The following is a 17,823-nucleotide window of genomic DNA, read 5'->3' as shown; positions in this document are numbered from 1 at the left end:
ACAAAAGGGAAAATAAATAAACAAAATTAAAAAAAAATTCAAATAGCTGTGGGGAGTGAAAAATTAAAAACCTTCTTTCCCCAAACCTTTCAAGTAGGTTTTGACAGTTTTTGGTTTTTGGTTCTTCCCTTTTTTTTTTTTTTTTTTTTTCATTTTTAGATTCTAAATGTTGTACTGTAGGCCACAGGCATAACAGGTAATGAGCAGGTGAAGAACCAGTGGAAAACTTTTCAAAAACTACTGTGTTAATGAACAGGCTTCTGAATGGATTATTGTAGTCCACAGAGAAGGCTGGAGAAGCTAGCGAGGAGATAGATGCTGTGTCAGCTACTACAGCCTTAAAACAAAGTTGGTGTCTCTTTGGACTTTAAAATCATTCCTATGCATCTTATTATTATTATTTTTTAATCAAATAAGCGAGAGGGTCCTCCCTCCCCCCATGGGGGAATAAAAAGCCAAAAGACAACCAACCAACCAATCAAGAGCACCACTACAGTACAAAAGCTTACTCCAGTATGGTGAACACCAGACTCCAAAGTAAGTAGGATGTTTGCGTGACCAAGCAGGCACACTACAGGTGAGCTATCTTGTCAACCACCCATTTAAGTTAAAGTTTATTTTTAGTCTGTGCAAGTTTTAGTACTACTCAAGAGATAAGATACAAAGAAACAGCTGAAAAGCTACCTGGTAGTCAAAAATTGTAGAGTTCAAATTGTCTATTCAGCTAACAGTTGAATAGACAGTGAAGATAATGAAAGTATCATAACTTGAATTAAAAATAAAAAGCCTAGAAACTGATGTTTATTTTTAAAAAGCTTAGGGAGTATAATAAAGTGAACATTTGAAAATATGACCTGCAACAGTCATATTTGGAACATTTTCCACCAGAAGTGTTAGACACATTTACATTCCTTTTCATTATATTGCTATTGTACCATTAGCCATATTTAACTCTCCCCCGCCCTTGTAAAGAGAAGTTGATTGACTCAAATAATGGTAAAGGTAGGCATTAATATTAGAAATTATAAATATTACATAGTCTACAGCTTTAATGTTTTGACAGAAGCAAATGAGCAGAGTAAAATATATGACTTTCAGGTGCTGGGTGGTAGCACAGTGGGTTAAGTGCACATAGTGTGAAGTACAAGGACGGGTGTAAGGATCCCAGTTCCAGCCACTGGCTCCCTACCTAAGAGGGGTTGCTTCCTAAGCAGTGAAGTAGGTCTGTAGGTGTCCATCTTTCTCTCCCTTGCTATGTCTTCCCCTCCTTCCTCTCTTGATTTCTCTGTCCTGTTCAACAACAACAGCAGTAACAACAACAATATTAATAATAACAACAGGGGCAACAAGGGTAACAGAAATGGGGGAAATGGTCTCCAGGAGCAGTGGATTTATACTGCAGGCACTGAGACCCAGTGATAACCCTGGCCCCCCCCCCCAAAAAAAAGAGACTTCCATACATATTTCCATATCATTTAAAAGAATGATGGCAGTCTTTAGGGCATGATAGCATATATACTAACAGAAGCATGATCTGTAAAACCTCAAGTTCCACTTTAAAAAAAGAAGGGGGGGAGTTCAAGCTCTTCCTTATTACTCTTGAAATCACTGATTTCCTAATCCGTTTTCTGTTGCAGTATCTTGTAACATTTGTGAGCTCCGGAGCATTGAAACCGTACCTTATAGTTGCTTTCAGACTTTCAATTTTCTCTCCCATCTGATTTTCAGAAGAGCTGTTCTTAAACCTGGAATCTTAAGTTCTGTACTTCTGATAAAGGTTCAGTTTGACACCAGTATTGTGATTATGAGCATTTTTTTTTTGCGGGGGGGGGGTGGGTGGGAAGGGTCAGTAAATGCAATATTCTTTCACCTCTGAGTTAAAAACATTTTGAGAAGACTATGCATGGGGCTGGCAGATGATCATTACAATGTAGCTTCATTGCTTTGAGAATCTATTTTGAGGAGATGGTATAGATGTAAACCAATTTAGGTTTTTAATATTGAGTTTCAGAAGTAAATGTACCCATCCAGTCAAAAGCAGCACTGGGTCAACTTAAACCTTCCACTAACATTACTCCATAGAGCGTAGTTCTGCTAATTTCTGCAGAAGAACAAGTAAGAATGCATCTTTCTTACCTTTCTGCAGATAGACTGATCCAAAAAAGAGAAAGGGATTGGACCAAGCATGCCTTCTTTTAAACCCACAAACCAAATAACTCACTTCTGGTAAGAGTCAGAAAGTTTACACTGGTAGAAGTTCTTCTATATGGAAATGCTAGGAGGAAAAAAAAAATTTCCTTAGGCTCTGTAATTTTACAAAGACTATATAAGAACTATGTATTTCTAAGGAAAAAAAACACAGAATATTCCATAGGGAAACTCTTCACAATAAAAAGAAGAAAAAAAAGACCAATAAATACTTGAAAATGTCTCTAAACTAATTATCAAAGAAATATGAAACCACAGAAATATCCCATACTGTCACCTTATACCAAGAGTTTATTAGAATGTGGAGTAGTGGACACACCTTCCACCACTGATGACAGTGAAAATTGATACTTCTGAACAACAATTTAGGATTATGTACTAAAGTATGCTGTTTTCACAGCTACTCTTTCCAGGAAATTCTAACATGTGAGAAAAGCTGAAATAAATGCACATATAATCATCATTATAATATATGTAGTGGCATTATTATAATATATAGTGGCATTATCTCAGAATAAGTAAAATTTGTCAACAACACACATATTCATGCAAGGAAAGATATATATTTTTGTAATATCCATACAGTAGAATCTAACATGGAAAATGACTATCCTGCACATATAACCTAGTAACAGAGATGAGTATCAAACATACAGTTAAGTTAAAATATCTACACAAAGAAATATATTATTTTTAAAACAAAAAAATAGGCAATTCTAAATTATGGTGGTCATGGAATGTATATTTAGGTAGCAAACATAGAAATACTTACCAGAGTGGGTAACTTTATGAAGTTGGGGGAGTTTTATTGTAATAGGACTGTGGGGTGCTAAGAATAATAGTTATTACAAGTTATCACTTTATAATATGCAATGAATTGGACATTTGTTTCATACAGTTTTTAGCAAAGACTATGTAATTATAAAAGTTTAAGACTGAATCGAATGCATTGTACAATCATGACCTTAGGCTAAGATAGCTTGATTCATCTATCTTAGAAGAAGAGTAATATTCTTAGTGAGGTTGATGTTCACAGCATATAAATAATAATGTTTTACTTCTGTACACTATTTCATTGACTTCCTACTCTGTGAGCTAGACAGGCTAGAAAGTTCTAGACTAGGAGTCGGGAGGTAGCGCAGCGGGTTAAGCGCAGGTGCAAAGCACAAGGACCGTAAGGATCCTGGTTCGAACCCCCGGCTCCCCACCTGCAGGGAAATCGCTTCACAGGCGGCGAAGCAGGTCTGCAGGTGTCTATCTTTCTCTCCCCTTCTCAGTCTTCCCTCCTCTCTCCATTTTCTCTGATCAATCCAACAATAAAACAACAAGGGCAACAAAAGGGAATAAATAAATAAATAAATATTAAAAAAAAGTTCTGGACTGTTTTCACAGATGAAATGGAAGACCAGAGTGATTAAGTGGCTTATACAAACCCACATTGCTGGCAGAGGTCAAACTTGAAGCTACAACTGTTTGCTGTTCCTTCCTCCTTCCCTCCCCAGCCTCCAGTTAAAATTAAAAACCTCAGGACAAAAATCTACCTATTAGTATTGATGTTATAAAAGTGAATGTTAACAGGTGTTGGAAAGCCTATTTAGAAGTTGGAATCCTCATGGATTGCAGGAGAAATAGCTTACTTGCATAGTGTACTGGTTTGCCACGTGCATGATCCAGGTTGAAGTGCTGTGATCGCTTTCATTCTTCCTCTGCATTCCTGCCTCTCTGTCCCTGTTTAAAACATAAATAAAAATTATAATATGTGACTGCTGTGTAGGAAAGCTTGCCAGCTCCTTAATACGCTAAATATACTCACCATATGACCCAGCAATTTCATTCCTATATGTTCAAAATAATTGAAAACAAGAACTCATATACTTGTACTCTGATGTTCATATTGTTCACAATATTATTAGTAGTAGCCAAAAAGGGGGAAAGAAAGTGGGAGTTGATAGATGAAATTGGGCATATACATACAGTGGAATATTATGCAACATATATTAAAAATCATTAGATTATGATCTATGTTGTAGCATTAATAAACCTTGAAAACATGCCAAGTTTAATAAGCCACACACAGAAGTAAAAGTATGGTATATTTATAGTAATTATAGGTAGATTTATAGGTATAGAAAGTAGAATAGAGATTTTTTTAGGAACTAGGAGTGGGGCATTATGGGAGTTTATCATTTAATGGGGACAGAAAATTTCTGTTTGGAAACAGAATTTTTTAAAGTGTTCTGTAACTATATAGTGGTGATGGCAGCTTTGCTATTATTAACATAACTACTATGCTGAGTTGTATACTTAAAGATAATAAAAGTAGTTTTATGCTCTGTTTTACTGCAACTAAATTTTTTTTACCACAGGACAAATACTGTTTTTTTTTTCTCCTAACATTGCCTTCTCTCTTTAATTTCTTTTTTAAAAATATTATTTATTTATAAAATGGAAACACTGACAAGACCGTAGGCTAAGAGGGGTACAATTCCCACCACCAGAGCTCCATATTCCATTCCCTCCCCTGATAGCTTTCCTATTCTTTAACTTGTGGGAGTATGGAAATATTGGTTTTTTGTTTTTGTTTTGTTTTTTTTTGAAGCACCAGTACCTCACATATGTGCAGTGTCACCACTCCTGAGCCAACAGTTTCATTCCTTAATTTTTTTTTTTTAAGGAAGAGTGTGTGTTTTAGAGAAAGAAGGGGGCCAGGTGGTGTCACACCTAGTTAAGTGCATACACTACAGTGCGCAAGGACCAAGGTTCAAGGCCCTGGTCTCCACCTGCAACAGGAAAAATTCCTAAGTGGTGAAGGAGGGCTGCAGGTGTCTCTCTGTCTCCTCCTCCCCTCTCAACTTCTCTCTTTATATATCCAATAATAATAAAAAAATAAAAGAGAAAGAAAAGACAGACATCACTACCATCTCTGAAGATTCCCCTGGTGTGATGGCGCCCCCATGTGGTAGTATAATTTTACAATGCTTTACTGCATGAACTATCTCCTGACGCAATCACAGGACAAATATTGTGATGAACTTTATTATTTTTTAATATTTATTTATGTATTCCCTTTTTGTTGCTCTTCTTGTTTTATTGTTGTAGTTATTATTGTTGTTGGATAGGACAGAGAGAAATGGAGAGAGGAGGAGAAGACAGAGAGGGGGAGAGAAAGATAGACACCTGCAGACCTGCTTCACTGCCTGTGAAGTGACTCCCCTGCAGGTGGGGAGCCGGGGGCTGCAACCGGGATCCTTCTGCCGGTCCCTGCGCTTAGTGCTTAATCTGCTGCTCTACCACCCAATTTCCTGTGATGAACTTTAGTGACTTATATTCTCAAAACAAAGGAGCTGAATTCTTCTGACAGTATTAGGGATCCTGGTTTTATTCTAGGAGTTTCTTCAAGTTTAGCAATAAACTAGTACTTGACAAACCAACCCATTTTTTAAAAAAATTAAATAGGAGTTTGTGTTATGTTTTATGTCTTTGTGTTGGATATGTGAATGCTTTTTTTTTTTTTTTGCCTCTAGGGTTATTTCTGGAACATGGTGCATACAGTGCAGATCTACTCTCCTGGAGGCCATTTTTCCCATTTTGTTGCCTTTATTGTTGTTATTGTTATTCTTATATAACTGTTATATAGCTTGTATAGCAGTTGTTGTTGTTGGATAGGACAGAGAGAAATTGAGAAAGATGGGGAAGACAGAAAGCGGGAGAGTAAGACACCTGCAGACCAGCTTCACCGCTTGTGAAGTGACCCCACCCCGCAGGTGGGAAGCTAGGGGCTTGAACCGGGATTCTTGCGTGGGTCCTTGCGCTACGCATTGTGTGTGCGTAACCCGTTGCATTATCGCCCAGCCCCCAGAGGTGCACTTCTAGCCTCTCAGAAAAGAGTGAACTTGTGTGTGAGGCAAATAAGAAGACACTCTGAGGAATTTTTGGTTCCAAATTAGCCATGCGTTGGCTATTTTTGTATATATCACAGTAAGCTAGAAGAAAAAATAGAGCTATGAACTTTTCACATTTTCTGGTACAAACTCTTTAGATACAGTCTATAAAGCCATTTCCGAAAGATACTCCTTCTGCTAAAATAATCAAATTGTATTATTTAACTTCATTGCAAAGAACATTTCAAACATAATCCTTGCTGTTCAGCTTGTGTAGGCTCTCCCAAGAGATATTAATGCAAATATTAAGGCAAATGATCGGTTGTGTTCCCCAATACGGCTTTGAAATATCCCACAGCACTTTCTTGAAGTCTACAAAGTACTTTCTCCGGTGTGATTTCATGTATTTTTTTCTTTTTTTTTTTTTAAGCCTATATCTGTGTTTTTTTCCCCTGCTTTTACAAAAAAGTTTAGGTTTGTAGAGCTGTTTATAATATTTTTCTTCTAGGCTATTTTGTACTTCAGACTTCTAAAAATGCACATAATAATTGTACCTATTAATTAGAAAATTGAGATTCACATGCAGAGATGACAATTGGTGTAGTAATTGGGGCTCTTGACGGGGAACTAGCTTATATGGATTTGAATTCTGATTCTGCCTCTGGCTCTGTGGCTGTGAACAAGGCTTTTGACCCCATACGCTTCAGTGTATCCACCTGTCAAATGGAGCTGACATTTACTGTGTAGAATCATTGTGAGAACTAGAGTGAATATTTGCAACACAGAATAATGCTGGGGGCATAGAAAATGCTATTTAAAAGAAAAGTATTTATAAGATGGAAATATTGATAAGACTACAGGATAGAGAGGGGTACATTTCCACACAGTATCCACCCACCCCCAGAGTTTCAAATCCAATCCCCTCCCTTGGTAGCATCCTGACTCTATTAAACACTAAAAGCAGTGATAGTTCATATAAATTAGCTATGACTGTGGAATTTGATTTTGATTTTATTTTTGTATCTGTGCAATGGTGATCTTTAAGTCAAAAATACAAATGGAAGTCATTGTAATGCAATATGATTGCTTGGAAATCAAAAATACATATATGGTAGGTGTTACTGTTTCCTATGATCATTATCAATGTAGCCAGAATGCACTGTAAATTTTTATCAAAGATTTATTTGGAGAGGGTGCTGGGTAGTGACACACCTGGTAGAGTAATCTATTACAGTGGGTCTCCTGCTTCCCACCTACAGGGATGAAGCTTTATGAGTCTTGAAACAGTAATTCAGGTCTCAGCTCAATCATTATGAAGTGCTAGGGCCAGAACCAGGCAGCTTTCATCTGTAAATTGTATGTATTATCTATTATCTCAATGGCCCCAGAATGCATAATAGAAGCTAGATGAGCTCTCAGTTACTTCAAAATAGTGGGATTAAGCACCTTTATTTTATTTTGTGTGCCTTAAATAAAAAAGGTGTACTTTTTGTGACAGAAGATATCAAGTTCATCTTCATCATTCTCCTAGCTCTTGACATGATAGTTGATCCATATAAATTACCCAAACGATATTAAGAAAATAATTCAAATACCATGTGATGTGAGAAAGTTGCTTCATTATTTGCTGGGGCTCATGTGGGATGACTCTCAGCCAGGAAGGTAAGCTTACCAAGACTCCATCACTAGCTCAAGAGACTACGTGATAAAGAAATAGACTTGGGGAGGATTCTGGTACGAACACTCTCAATTTATTTGGGGCTGGGCTTGGGTTTAAATAGAGATTTTAAACAAAGAACATTTTTCAAATACGTCAGAAATTACAGGTTTCTTAAAGGTCAGCTTGCCCCTATGGTAGGGGCTGGTATGACAAGAATTGATGCAGATACATAAAGGTCAAGATAATTAGTCTCCTGATGTAGGCATTTAATTACCCAAAGGCATTTGAGAGAAGAATAGGGGTTAAACCAGTTAAGGTGAGATAGAAGATAAGCAAGGTTTGATGTAAATTAAGGAGATCAAAGGGCACTGTTAGGAGTGTGTGATAAGGTGTGTCCTCCTTTGTGATCAGAAGGTGAGGTGAACTCTGAGTAAATGAACCTTAAAATAGGCAGCCATGTGGCCTGCTGCTAGCAGGGAGAAACTGTGATATCTCTGTGGGCTTGAGAGTCTTACAAGGGCGAGCTGAGTCTAGGAGACTTTTCCCTTGGCTCATCTCTATAACTAGAGAGGCTAACAAACGGGGTGTCTTTCCAGACCTCCATCCAAGGATGGGAGAGCTCCCCTAAGCTCTACAAAGCTTTCACACAGTCCCACAATTATTCATCAACCATTGTGCAATTTGGATTTAATTTGGTTTGCATATTATTTTACTGCTTTATTCATTTAATGACTTGAGCAATTACTTATAGTTCTTGATATGACATAATAGCTTTATAGAATATTATTATTCAGGAATTGATAGTTATAATATTATGGATTATACCATTTTAATCTAAATTTTATATGTAGTTTGATCACAATCAATGTATGCTCTACAAAATTTCTATAATAGTTATAAATGTAATTTTCATTGACAGAGATATGTCAATGAAGTGATTCATAAACATTTGAAATGTAAACTAGCTACCTAATAGCTTTGATCATCAATTTATTTATTTATTTTTTTAAACTAGAGCACTGCTCAGATCTGGCATATGGACCTTGGAGTTTTAGGAATAAGTCTTTTTACATTTTTCCATTATCTCTATTTTTCAGTATATATGACAGCCAGAAATCAAGAAGGATAAGGGTGATAGAGAAGGGGAGAGAGAGAGAGAGAGAGGGAGAGGGAGAGGGAGAGGGAGGGAGAGAGGGAGGGAGAGAGACACGCCTGCAACACTGCTTCACCACTTGTAAAGCTTTGCCTCCTGCAGGTGGGGACATGGGGCTCGAACCTGGATCCTTGCATATTGTAACATGCACTCAACCAGGTGTGCCACCACCTGGCCTTAGGAATGAGTCTTTTGCATAACAACTAGGCTATCTCTCTGGACCTGGTCATCAACTTCCCTCCTTTCCTTCCTTCCTTTCTTGCTTTCATCCATTTTTCCTTCCTACTTGATATGATAGAGAAGTGTAGATAGGGAGAAAGTAAAACACCTGAAACTTACTTCAGCACTTGTGAAGCTTCCCCTCTGCAGGTAGGGGCAAGGGCTTGAACCTGGGTCTTTATGCATGGTAACATGTATACTCAACTGGGTGCACCACCACCCAGCCCCCACTTTCTGTCTGTCTTCATAGAAGATTCTAATGTCAAATAGAGAAAGTAAATGATTTAAAGTTCTACCATTATTTTTCCAAGGTTAACTGCTAAGTACAAATCTGTTACTACTTGCTTCCTGAAAATTCTTCCCAGACATCGTTTTTATGACTTTACTGCATGTCCTCATCATTACGAGGCTTATACTTTTGAAAAAAATGTTATTAATAATATTCTACAGGATTGAAAGATTGAAATGTATAGTTCCACCACCAAAGATCTGTATCCCCACCCTTTCAAAGAGAACCACCACAGTTCTCAGAAGTCTTAGTTTGTTTGCTTCTATTTTTTTTTTCTTGGCAAGTTCATGTGAATCATATCTCTAGATACCACATATAAGTGAAACCACTGGTAGTTGTCTTTCATCTCTCCTTATTTCACTAAGCATAACCTCTAGTTCCATCCACTTTGTTTTGAAGGATACAAGAGCATCATTTTTTATTTCAAAGTGTATTTCATGGGATATATATCCCATAACTTCTTCAGCCAGTCACTGTTGATGGGCATCTAGGCTGCTTCCACTCTTTGGCTATTGAGAATAATGCAGCTATGAACATAGTGGTGCATATGCCCCTTCAAATTAGTGTTTGAGTGTCCTTTGGATAAATGCCTAAGAATGGTATTGCTGAATCATAAGGGAATTCCATTTTTATTTGCTTAAGAACTGCCCATACAAAGGGGTTGTATCAGTTTATATTCCCACCAGCAATGTAGCAGAGTTCCTTTTTCTGCACACCTATGTAAGTCGTTCTGTCAGGTGTAGGATGGTAGTTTTAAATTTCTCTAATGACTAGTGAAGTGGAGCATTTTTCTTTTTCTTTTTTTTTTTTTTTTTACTACAGGTGTATTGCTGGGGCTTGGTGCCTACACTGTGGTCCTGCGGTCAATTATTTTTTATTTTTATAGGACAGAGAGATATTAAGAGAGGAGGGAAAGATAGAGAGAGAGAAAGATAGAAATCTGCAGCCCTGCTTCACCATTTGTGAAGCTACCCTCCTGCAGGTGGAGAGCTGGGGGCTCGAACCGGTATCCTTGAAAATGTCTTTGCGCTTTGTACTATGTGCTCCTAACCTAGTACTCCGCTGCTCAACCCCTCAGTATTTCTTCATGTATCTGTGGGCCATGTGTTTCCCTTCTTTAGAAAACTGTGCAGTTCTTTGGCACACTTTTAAGTGGGGTAATTTTGCTTCCTTTGTAGATCTGTCCTAATTCTGTATACATGTTTGATATCAGCAGCTTGCTTGATACGTGATGTGCAATATCCCATTTACTTGTTTGCCTGGTTATCCTTGTGGGCTTGCACATTTTCCCCCTTCCATTCTCTTGGAGGGTTAATGGTTTACAGTTATGATTGTTGACACATGAATACAGATTCTCTCTTCCTATGGTGAGTGTCTGCAGAACACTCTCAATCCCAACTTAGGACCTTGCCCCTCATCTTACATTTAGATCCCCAAAGCCCTCTTCACTCCCTCTGAAGCTCTTCTTCACCAGTCTTTTGCTTTGGTAAAGTACATCCACCCAGTCCAAGTTTCACTTTGTGTTTTCCTTTTCTGTCCTTGCTTCTCAAGTTCCACCTAGAAGGGCAACCATCCTGTATTTGTCCTTCCCTTTTCGACTTATGTCACTTAACAATTAGTCTTACACTTTTTATTAGTGATTTGTGTTTGTGTTTGTGACGTGGTTTTCTTTTATTATGTCTCCGTAGATGTATAGTTAGAACTGGCCACATGTAATGTTCTTCCAAGAGAAGACTAATGATACTGGTGTTCATTCTAATTGTAATTCCCAGTACTTCAAAACAAAAGACAGTGAAGCAAAAGTAGCTTATAAATTGCAAATCTGACCTGAATCGACAAGAGATTATTAGTACTCTTTGATTTATTGTAAATATTCATACCAACCATCACAGCATGTCAATGATTTGTTTAGAAGGTGATACCCCAAGTTCCTGATAGAGATGTTATATCCTATGTGAATTATATGTAATATATTACCCTTCCAACATAAGGAAAATTCCTGTATTCTGAAATACATTTGCCTGCAAGGACTGCATGCAACCTCTAATCTTGATTGTTTTGGATATTAATGAAATCACAAAGCTTCTCATAAGCAAGGGCTATAAAAGTTAAAATCTGTGGGCTTCTTGATGGTTCACTAGTAGAACATACATGTTACAAGACTCATGAGGATAGGTCCAGTCCACCAGATCCCACTTGCAGAGGGAAACCTTCATGAATGGTATAATAATACTGTAGATCCCTTTCTTTCTATCTGTCTCTCTCTTACTCTACTGCTTTCTTTCTCTGACCCTATATGCAAAATGACTGCTGGGAATGGTGGAGTCATGCAGGTATCCAGCCTCAGCAGTGACTCTAGTGACAAATATATGTGTGTGTGTGTGTATATATATACATATATACATATATATATATATATATAGTCTAGTTGTGAATGTTAATTTTTAACTTTCTGTTGCAGATTGTCTGTAATCTTAATGCATCAGTGAAATTAAGTTATACTTAATGGTTCCAACATCTTTGAAACAACTAGTATTAATGTGATTAGCTAAATTCTTGTGCCATATGTTTTTAAGAAATATATGACACTCTATATTTTTTTATTTATTTATTTTCCCTTTTGTTGCCATTGTTTTTTATTGTTTTTGTATTTGTTGTTAATGATGTCGTCGTTGTTAGGCCAGAGAGAAATGGAGAGAGGAAGGGAACACAGAGAGGGGGAGAGAAAGTCACCTGCAGATCTGCTTCACCACCTGTGAAGCGACTCCCCTGCAGGTGGGGATCTGGGAGCTAGAACCAGGATCCTTACGTGGGTCCTTGTGCTTTACGCCACATGCGCTTAACCCAATGCGCAACCGCCAGACTCCCGACTATCTCTATATTTTATGTACAGAGACTCATGGTGAATTCCCAGTTAACACGAGCCACACAAATCGCTTTCTGGCATTTTAGTACAATGACTCTTGATGGACTGTCTTGGGATACTAAGACCATATGTCACATTTATATTCAACTCTCTGTGTAGGTCTCTCTGACTCCCTTCCCCTCTACACACTAGATTGCACTATAAGTATAGTATCATGTTCATATGTAGAATCTATAAATTGTTAAGCACATAAGCCTTTCATGAAAGATAATTATTGTAAGATAAGCTTAATTGTTTGTCAAAACCTAATATTGCATCTACCATTTTTTAGGTATTTACTACCAGGAAGTACTCAATTCTTCATGAGAACACCAAACTACAACCTGAAATACAGTTCACCTGGAATGACTCGTGCCAATGTTTTATTTACATCCCGCTATGGCCATTTATGAAACAGAGAGAAGATCGCAATTAGTTATGCATAATAACAATTTATCCCCCCCACAATGTAAACATGCAAAAAAGTGACCATTAAGTGCTGTTTTATGTATATATAACATAGATATGTGAGAAAATATATACATATAATAACATATATATTTATTATAATATTTGAAAGAATTAGCTTAAAAACTGGACATAAGATTTAATCATTCTGAAAATATAATAAACCATGTTAAAATTGTTTACACAAATATGTGATTGTCTAGAACTTGCTAGGTTTATAATTAATTCCTTCCTACTAGAAATGTTATTTTTGCTGCAGAGTATATAACACAGAATTGATATTGAAAATTCCATTGCAGTGTTAAGTTATTTTCTAGGTAACACATTTTTTTCTGCCTCAGAAAATATTAATGGTGACATTTAAACTCTCTTATATACTAGCCATTTAAAATAATGAAAAAAGAAAGACTTAGCAACCTGGACCTGGTGTTCTGCAATGATAGGATTAATTGTAAAACGGGCTTATCTTTGCTATAACACACTAAAGTACTTAAAATTCTCTACCACTCTTACTATTCTAAGTGGAAATTTAGCTACTTGTGATAGCATACATTTTCAGTAGGGCAGTATAGATCTCATAAAATCATATATGATCTAAAATGGAGAACAATCCAGTATGTTAAACATAGACAAATGTCTTACCTTACACTAGGAGTCACATAAAGGAGCATCCAGTGATGGTAATGACACAGTCTTTCCATATAATTTTTGTATCTCATACTACTCATTTGTATTTGCAAAGTTTATTTCAGATGGGGAAAAAATGCAGTTCTGTTCTTCAGGAGTAGAAGTGCTGACATTTCAAATTCATTTGTTTACAAAGCAGTGAGTCACATGGCCACGTGGGGCCTCTCCTGACTAGCACGCAAGTTTCCCTGTGCAAGGACCCAGGTGCGAGCCTCCTGTCCATAGCTCTGGTGGGAAGGGGCTTCACAAGTGGTGAAGCAGTGCTAACTAAGGGTGTCTCTTTCCCTCTCTGTCTCTCCCCTTTTCAATTTCTTTCTGTGATATCAAATAAATAAGTATTTTTTAAAAAGTAGTGAGTCCCAAAGTCTTTCAATGAAAATCTAATCATGTAACATTTCACCATCAGAATTAATCTAAATTTTTGCAAGTAGAAGATTATAATTACTAGATAGTGCTAGTCATTAACATATGCTTGAGAATTTTAAAAATCAAGAGTATGAAGTTTCTGTCCAAAGTTTTTATGCATACATTTCTTAGTTATTTTCTTGCTTATCATTTCAATAATAGTGAGTGAGATGTGAAGTCTTCCATGAAGGGTTAAACACAATCAGACTTAGCAATCCCTAGAAATTGAAATACTCAGCTTTTACAACTTTATTTAAACTCTCAACAACTGAAAATTTCTCACAGATGCAAATTATTTATAAAACTCTTCAGCGGGGGGAGTCAGGCTGTAGTGCAGCAGGTTAAGCGCAGGTGGCGCAAAGCACAAGGACCGGCATAAGGATCCCGGTTCGAACCCTGGCCCCCCACCTGCAGGGGAGTCGCTTCACAGGCGGTGAAGCAGGTCTGCAGGTGTCTATCTTTCTCTCCTCCTCTCTGTCTTCCCCTCCTCTATCCATTTCTCTCTGTCCTATCCAACAACGACAACAACAATAATAACTACAACAATAAAACAACAAGGGCAACAAAGGGAATAAATAAATAAAATAAATATAAAAAAAAACAACTCTTCAGCGGTTCACCTCCTTTTGTTATCCTGAAAACTTTTACCAGTAAATCGAGACATTATTTTTCCTTATAAACTCATGGTGTGTCTGTTAACACAACACAAACTAAAGTGTCTGTTACATGCTATCATTTGATATGTTGACCACTTGCTTTTGCTTAATGGTGACATTTGTTAGGGTGCTCTGGAGCTTTTGTTCTTAGCAGAGCAAAAGTACATTTTTTTTTTTGAAAAATGGATAAAATTAGTTACAAGGGGGGGGGAAGGCTAGCTAGAATAAAGTAAAATATAAAAAAATGAAAAGAAGGCACTATCTCCCCTTAGGAATAAAAGCCAAATGCATAGATATCATTTAAAAAAGAATAGAGAGCAAACTTAAATGTATGAAGCCAGTAACTAGCTGATGAGCGATTTTTATTTCCTTTAGCTGTTGATGTTTGCACTAGAATTGTATTGACCACATTCACCTACTTATGCTGGTCAGGTTTGATAAGATGAAGTTTGGAATAAAAACCACTTGTTTGTTATTTATATATAGACCTGGTACACAGTGGGCAGGGCCACTGTAGTGCTTATTCCTTAAAGAGAAACTTTAAGAAGATAGAAAATAAAATATGGATATTTCCAGAGGCCATAGCAATGTTTTTGAGAAATAAAATACTCCTTCTTTTTGATTATGATGTTCTATTTGTAGGGTTAAACATTTGGGTGTAATGATAATATAGGTCTGACACTCTCTTCTAGGAGAGAAAATTACTTTATCTGAATAGCTCCAGGAATTCTTCAGTCTCACTGGAAGTTTTTCTTAGGGAATTTGGTTTACTTACAAAGAAAACATATTTTCATTTTGTTATAAATATTTCACTCTATTACACATTGTTAGTCATTCTGTAAATTTAAGATTGGAATGCTTTTCAGATCTATAACTGATTTCCAGAATTGTATAAAAAGCAATGTTTAAATTTTACATCATTATTAAGTGTAGCATGAAATTGCAGGCATGTTTTTATTTAATAATGAAGCAATGCAGGTTAATCTACCATTTGCTTTGTGTAATCTGTTGAGTGGTTGTGACTCATGATTATTTTCAGTAGCAACAAATTCTAATTTACTAGCATTTCATTTACCTGCACTTATGCAATTGAAGTTATAGTAGGATGAATTAAGGAAATAGAAACTCTTAACATGTTGTCTGGAATCTGGTTGACAGTTCCTCATTATAAGAGACAAAAGTCTAAAAAGATCTCTGTGAGGTAGGTATCACACAAAGTTCTAATTCTTTCTCCCTTAAACTAAAATGAATTAATCTCAAGACAGAAAAGTAAATCCAATCTTCTTTTCATCTAATATTTACATATAATGAGACTGAAGATTGAAGAGGCTTCTATATATCAAGAAAAAAAAAAGAACCTCATTCATTTTTTTTTTAATTTGCAAAGTATAGGATTTTAGAGTTCTGTATCTTACTCAGAATTTCAGCTTTTCTAATATAAATGTGGATTAAATGCTTTGTTCTTTAGCATGCTAAAACCATTTCATTTAAAATTATATATATACATACATATATTACACTGGTTATAAAAACTACTTTTAAGCCTGAGGCTCTGAGATTCCATGTTTAGTTCTCAGCATCGCCATATACCAGAGCTGAGCATTGCTCTTCTAAAATAAATATATCTCTTTAAATTTAAACATGATCACTATTTATTCTTTTCCGGAAGTATATCAAGAAACTGATATATTTGTAAATTGTAGTATTTCTAGTTTTCTGTAAAATACTGAAACATTTTAAAATGCCTTTGAAAAGTAAATACCACAAGAAGAGTGGTGTCAAATATCTTTCTTGTTTTATCTTACAGTGGAAGTCTTAGTTTGCTTAGTGCTAAGGGTTAAACAATAAAAAGTGTAACTAGTTGTGTTTCTGTAATCTGATGACTTTTGAAAAATTTTCTCTTTAAGTTGAGAAATTTTAGTTTTCAGGGACTAAATTATTAAAAATTGTCTAGACTGATGCTACTTATGAATACATTTAAAAATTAGAACTATATTCATGATTAAAAATTTTATTGTTACTTTTCCTTTTTTCTTTTAAATTTTCGCATTCCCTTTGAAGACCTACTCTATCCATGGGCAAAATCAGAGAAAGAAATTTTGCCTTCTAGACATTAGTTTCTATTGCATTTTCGGTGGTCTATTTGCCAAAGGCACAGTAAAACTTGGTTTAATGTGTTCTTACATCTAGCCCAGTTTGTCTCTAGACATTTTTAAGAACCAGGTTGAAGTTTCTGTTTGGAAAACATTAATTGTTTTCATAGGAACCAAGATACATGACTCCCAATAAATGCTGAACTCTAAAACTGGTATTTTTATAAATGTACTGGACACTTGGGCATTGCTTCCTCACCTTTCTTCTTTGCCTATTTAGGTCCTATGGGACATCAAAGAAAAGTTACTTGGGTAACACATGCTGCATTATCTAGACACGTGCTACAAAAGAGCTTTGACTTTATTCCCACCCATTGACTTAAAAACTGTTTGGTAAAATGATCATTCTAATAGACTGATACCTTCTAACTTATGAAGAATATTTACATAACAAAATTCATCAGATAGTGATAATGTTTCTCTTTCAAGGACTAGCAGCAACAGGCTCTTGGTCCTGAGCTGGTTGGCTCATACAGTGATGACTGTACATGCTACCGCATTGAATATTAAAAGTTTTGCTGAGAAGATTCTGGGTTTGAAGATTAGCTTGAGAGTAATACACTTGCTAACATGAATCATGACTCAAATTATCCTTCTGCTTTATCACCTGTATATGAATGCAAATGTTGTCACAGAAAATATGCTTGAAATGTCAACACAGTGTGCAATTAGCATTGCATTGTCATGGTTCAGCTTGTGATGTCTGTCTGGTGAAAGTGTCTCAATTACTCAGATATGTGACTATAATAAAAATCTTTAGCATAAGAAAGTTACGATATGTCATCAGATGTTTATTTCTTTTTTTCACATACACGCGCACACAGACACGTTTTCTTTTTTAGTAGTAAAAGAGACTGACATACAATTAAGCTTTCAGGGTGATGAAATCTATTTTTTCAGTAATTTTATTCTGTGGTGCAGACAGTGATAGCACTAGGGGGATAACTTTACCTGCTATTAAAGCCAGGTTGGGTATGCAAAACGGTTCAGTTTCTGTCTTAGTTATCAGGAAGGCCGGCTAAAATTTAGAAGTGATAATTTTATATCTTACTAGCATCACTGATTATTAAAAACAGCCTTGGTTAACCAAATAAGAATTATGTTAATATTCAGGTAGAAAGTTCATTCTTTTTAGGAAC

At 36.2% G+C, this 17,823-nt stretch overlaps 1 protein-coding gene across 8 annotated transcripts in view; it reads left to right on the top strand.

The window, feature by feature from the left end:
• The window catches only part of TTLL7 (tubulin tyrosine ligase like 7), a 160,559-nt gene extending 143,102 nt beyond the window's left edge, over positions 1-17,457 (top strand). For 7 of the 8 annotated variants that reach the window (XM_060202248.1, XM_060202244.1, XM_060202249.1 and 4 more), the window contains one exon: positions 12,608-17,457. In XM_060202248.1, the coding sequence (XP_060058231.1) occupies positions 12,608-12,728 (121 nt within the window). In that variant the 3' untranslated portion in view covers positions 12,729-17,457. Of the gene's footprint in view, positions 1-2,146; positions 2,227-12,607 lie in introns of all 8 variants that reach the window. The other variant, XR_009552641.1, reaches the window with a different exon arrangement.
• Positions 17,458-17,823: the final 366 nt, after the last annotated feature.

This window comes from Erinaceus europaeus, chromosome 11, assembly GCF_950295315.1.
Source record: "Erinaceus europaeus chromosome 11, mEriEur2.1, whole genome shotgun sequence".
NCBI lineage: Eukaryota > Metazoa > Chordata > Mammalia > Eulipotyphla > Erinaceidae > Erinaceus > Erinaceus europaeus.
This window is presented reverse-complemented; position numbering and strand designations above follow the sequence as displayed.